We start from the raw sequence: 5,255 nt of genomic DNA, 5'->3' as shown, positions 1-5,255 counted from the left end.
TTATAAACCAATGTCGCTTTAAATACATTTAAATAAATAACAAATCATTTTAAATAAATTCAGTAAACTATATAAGTTTATAGAATCAATTGAATTTTTTAACCGAGCTAAGGTTTTTGCATCAACTAGTGTATTAAGCCCGGACAATATCCAACTATATTTCCATAAACTGTCGACCCAAGGTTGAAACATCAATAACCTTCCTTATAAGATAAAGATATGGTGATATTAAGATTGAGACATTGTAACCATGACAGTGGCGGAATCCGGATGACCCGCGGCTCAAACATATCAGTAAAAAAAAATCAAAATTAACTGTGCAATTGACGGTAAATTTTCAAAGTCCAGCCCGTTAGGGCTCGGTAAAATTTTTTTAGCCTCCAACGCATTAAAACTGTAAAAATGTTATCATTTTTTTTAGAAACTAGCATTGAATTAATAGAAAATTAAACATGTTTACTTTTTTTTAATGGTAATAACATAATAAAAATGAATATTAAATATGTTTATTATTTTTTTTTTGTAAAGACATATTAAAAATGAATTCAAAAGTGTTATGAAAATAAAAATAAAAATAAAGAGTTCATTTAAATTAATAATGGTAACATGTTTTTATAATTATTGAAAAATAAAATTAAAATAAATAAATTTTTAAAAAAAAAAATGAAACTGAAGGGAATTGAACACAGGACCTCTTAAACAAAAGCTAGCATAGTTAACCATCTCATCTACTTTTATATATTGAAATAATACTACATAGAGTCAATATAATTCTTTCCAAAATATTACGAGACACCGTTACTAAATTTTTTTTTTCTCAATTCTCGGCCGGCCAGCCGGGGCTCGAGCCCCGGCCAACCCCCTAGTTCCGCCCCTGAACCATGACATTGTAGGTACCTTATTTTTTTTTTTTTTGATGAGGTATCAAAAAAAATCTTAATATTTTTAGGAAAATATTAATTTAATCCTAACGTTAAAATAATAATGATTTGATTAAGTGGGATTTCATAATAATGTTTCAATTAATTTCAATCAAATAAGTAGAGGGTATACCTCAATTACTGGGATATGCCTGGAAACAGCCATTTAAGTGGCCCGCAAAACCCAAATTAATTGTTCTCTCAAATCTCATCACCCAATTAAAAACACAATGGCCACACTTATTATAATTATTATCAATTATGCTATAGTTTTAATTTAATATTATCGGGATTATCTCTTTAAGATCCAGATATTATCATTTGTCGACATTAAATTAAATAAAATAAAGGCAGAGTGCAATAAAATAAAATTAAAGAAAGACAAAGACAGGACCAAAATTCAGACTTTTAATTTTATTTCCTGTGAAACAGTAAAAGCGAGGTTTTAAGATATCACTATATAAATCGTGTATTCGTCTTTTTCATAATTTCTCTGTCCTTTACTTGCTCCTCCTCCTACTTAGTACTTACCATTTTAACCTAAAAGCTCCAATTTAAGAGAAGAACGGCGGTTGTGGAATTCAAATTCCACCGGAGAAGGTAAGTGCGGAGCGGAAACTCAATGAATCGAGAAATGAACGGTGATGAATCTGAGAAACGTGAAGATAAAATAGACTATGTGTTCAAGGTAGTGGTGATCGGCGATTCCGCCGTGGGTAAGACTCAGTTGTTGTCTCGGTTTACTAAGAACGAGTTCTGCTTCGATTCGAAATCCACCATCGGAGTTGAGTTTCAGACTAGGACTATCAACATCAAAGCTAAAGTTATTAAAGCTCAGATCTGGGATACTGCTGGCCAGGAAAGGTAATTACTTCTTTCTTTTTTCCCTTAATTGTGGATTAGGATTCATCATTTAGCTTACTAGTTGTTTAGCACCACTTAATTATTTCTTCTTTAATGTTGTGCTTTGCCAAATTCATTTCAGATTTTCAGTAGAAATATTTTATTTAGTGCTTAAGTTAATCATACAAAAAAATTTCTATCAACTAGAACATTGGGTAAATTACACCTATGGCCACTGGAATTTAATCGATGTAACACTGTAATACTGTAGTCATTGAACTTCAATTTTTAACAATACGGTCACTGAATTTTACACTTTTTACTTTCGGTAACCATTCAACTTTAACTACCTTCTCAAAGTGACAGTTAACGACATCGAAATAAAAATATTAAAAAATTAAAAGTGTTCATAACAATATTTACTATGAAACTATATTTTTTATTTTCTAAAATCACCATTCTCTTTAAACAAAACGAAAATTTTCAAGAATTAAAGTTTTTTAAAATATTATTAACTTTTCGAGTTTTTTATTTTGAGACCGTCAACAGTCTTTTTGAACCGTTGAGTGGTCACATGTGTTAAAAAGTGTAAAGTTTAATAATCATATCATTAAAAATTGAAGTTCAGTGACTATAATATTAAAATGGATAAAACATTATGTTGGTTTAACTTCTATGTAACCTCAATTACATAGATTTAACTTTGGGTAGAACCTCAATTACATAGTTGATATTCTAATCAATCTCAACCTTTTTGTTTTCCATTATTGAGAATATAGAAAATGTAGTTTCTTATAAATATGTCTATAGATAAAAAAAAGTAAATAGGTTTATAAACAATTTTAATTTATAGCTATTTTGATATTCGTAAAGAGCTATAACGTTAGTAAAAATAAAATTGAGTTATTTTTAGTTTTATGTCATGTTTAGGGTAAAATTGAGTGACAAACAAGTATAATTTACCTAAAACAAAACACTAAATCTATACATCCTTACAAAAGGACATGTTAAAAATTAGTTTTTGTCCATCAAACCTCAAATTCTTGAAGAAAATTCTAAAAAATGTTGACAAGTTCTGTTTTTAACAGCATAAGATTCCAATCCCTAAATCCATCTGTTTGTCAACTTGGGGACCCTTAATTCTATTTTAAAAAATAGTTTTCAATTTTATAGAAACCTTATCCGAAATAATTTACAATTTTTTAAGAAGATTGTTTCATTACGTGAAAACTCTTCAAAAATAAAATCCTTCTGCAACATGTATTTTATTTATTTATTTAGATCAAGCAAAATATTTATAGAGCATTCATTATTTCTAGAAATGTAAAATTGTATGGAACGGGATTACGAAATAACAAAAATCTTAGGTATCGAGCAGTTACGAGTGCGTACTACAGAGGAGCATTGGGGGCCATGCTGGTGTACGACATCACAAAAAGAGTAACCTTTGATCATGTGGCTAGATGGGTAGAAGAACTCCGGGCCCACGCTGATAATTCCATAGTCATAACCTTGATAGGTAACAAAGCTGATCTAACGGACCAAAGGGCAGTTCCAACTGAAGACGCTGTGGAGTTTGCAGATGATCAGGGCCTTTTTTTCTTTGAGACTTCTGCTCTCACCGGTGATAATGTTGAGCGGGCTTTCTTCAGGCTACTTGAGGAAATTTACGGTGTCGTTTCTAAGAAGTCTTTGGAGTCAACTTATCATAAAAACAACGGTGCTGATGCTGCCACGTTGAGAGGTTCTAAAATTGATGTTATTGCTGGTTCTGATCTTGAGATTAGCGAGATGAAAAAATTATCTACTTGTTCCTGTTAATTCATGCAATTATACGTTTGTTTTTGCTATTTTGTATTGAATTTTTTTTCTGGGTATTTTCTATTATGACTAATTTTTAAAATTTGCCACTTGAAATTAACTGTCAAATATCAAATTAACTTAAAATTATAAAATATTTTAAAATAAATATCATTAAAAACATTAATAATTTAATGCTCATCTATGCTTATTAATTTGTCGGAGTCTCGTCATGTAAAGAATCAAGTGGTGAAACTGAATAAAATCAGAACAAAATAATGTTAGAAAATAGAAATTATAGATCTTTTTTTAACATTATTCTATTTTGTACCAAAATAATGTTAGAAAGGAGAAATTATAGATTCTTTTTTTTTTTGTAAGTATGTATGAAGAACGTAACGTATGATTCCTCCTTTTCTATGTTTTTTCTCTTTCTTTCCCAGGTTTTCTTTTTACGTTTTTTAATCATTCCGTTGTTTCCATGAAAGCTTCAAATGAGAACATGTCGTCATCTGTTCATATGAAAGCTTCAAATAAACAGTAGTATTCTCTTTGTTTTGTTTTGATACCATTGTAAGATTTGAATATGGATGGGGAAATCTTTCTTGTTGATTCCCGACCTTGAGTGGGTGGTGCCGAGGTAGAAGACCTGAGCAAGGAGTGGCCCTAAGGGATGATGATAGAGCAGGAATGAACTGAATCTCACATCAGAAATGGAGAGAGAGTGACTGTAGCATACTAGTAAGCAGAGGCGGATGTAGGGGGGTCAAAGCCCCCCCCCCTCTCATCCCATTAAAAAAAAAAATTTAAGTCTAAAAATAATAAAGGTTAAAGTGTCAAAATACCCCTAATGTTTTGGGTCAGGAGCACTTTTATCCATAACGTCTAAAATCGTACAATTCTATCCCTAATGTTGGAAGCCAAAAGCAATTTTACCCCTAACGTTGATAAATTGGGTCAATTTGACTCGGTCATGAATAATAGTGTCTGAAATTGATCCAATTTATCAACGTTAGAGATAAAATTGGTGCAAAATTACAAAATTGATATGCAATTGGTGCAAAATAAAGAAAAAAATGACTCTATTTTATAATAATGTCTGAAATTGATCTAATTTATCAATGTTAGGGATAAAATTGCTCTTGGCTACAAACATTAGGGGTAAAATTGCACAATTTTAGATGATAGGGGTAAAATTGCACCTGGCCCAAAACGTTAGGGATATTTGATGCGTAATAACCCGAGAATCCCGGAAATGGATGTTTACGAGTCGGAAACATTATAATTTACGTTTTTTATCAAAAAAAAATCATGAAAATAATGCATGACAATTGAACGATTTTGCATTTTTCGTCACCAAAAATTGAACAATTTTGCATTTTTTATCATAAAAAATTGAACAATTTTACATTTTTTGTCTAAAATTTTTTTACGTAGAATTTTTCCCCCGCTCCCTCAAATCCTGGATTCGCCACTGCTACTAAGATGAGAATCAAATACATGCAGCCACGTTTTAAAGCCATAAGGGCCAATGTATTGGATTTGAGCCAAAACGAACAATATCTACATGGTATTTGACCAGGATGTTATAACATCAGGGAAGAAAATGTATTTTTATAAACAGAAATAACGTCTAACTAATTAATAACTAAGACAAAGAAATCTTCAGATTCTAGAAAGAGGAGTACAAAA

General features: G+C 30.7%; 1 protein-coding gene across 1 annotated transcript; it reads left to right on the top strand.

Moving 5' to 3' along the window:
* The first annotated feature begins 1,384 nt into the window (after positions 1–1,384).
* Positions 1,385–3,679, top strand: LOC136217440 (ras-related protein RABA3). The gene is made up of 2 exons (XM_066004035.1): positions 1,385–1,784; positions 3,131–3,679. Exons 1-2 carry the CDS (start codon positions 1,543–1,545, stop codon positions 3,582–3,584), a joined length of 696 nt encoding a protein of 231 aa, XP_065860107.1. The 5' UTR covers positions 1,385–1,542; the 3' UTR covers positions 3,585–3,679.
* The last annotated feature ends 1,576 nt before the right edge of the window (positions 3,680–5,255 follow it).

Source organism: Euphorbia lathyris, chromosome 2, assembly GCF_963576675.1.
Source record: "Euphorbia lathyris chromosome 2, ddEupLath1.1, whole genome shotgun sequence".
Taxonomy (NCBI): domain Eukaryota; kingdom Viridiplantae; phylum Streptophyta; class Magnoliopsida; order Malpighiales; family Euphorbiaceae; genus Euphorbia; species Euphorbia lathyris.
Note: the sequence above shows the minus strand (reverse complement) of the source record. Positions and strands in the feature narration are given on the sequence as shown.

Coding starts and splice junctions, on each gene's coding strand:
- LOC136217440 (XM_066004035.1), top strand. CDS start 1,543: ATGAATCGAGAAATGAACGGTGATGAATCTGAGAAACGTGAAGATAAA. Junction 1,785..3,130: donor GATACTGCTGGCCAGGAAAG/GTAATTACTTCT, acceptor CAAAAATCTTAG/GTATCGAGCAGTTACGAGTG.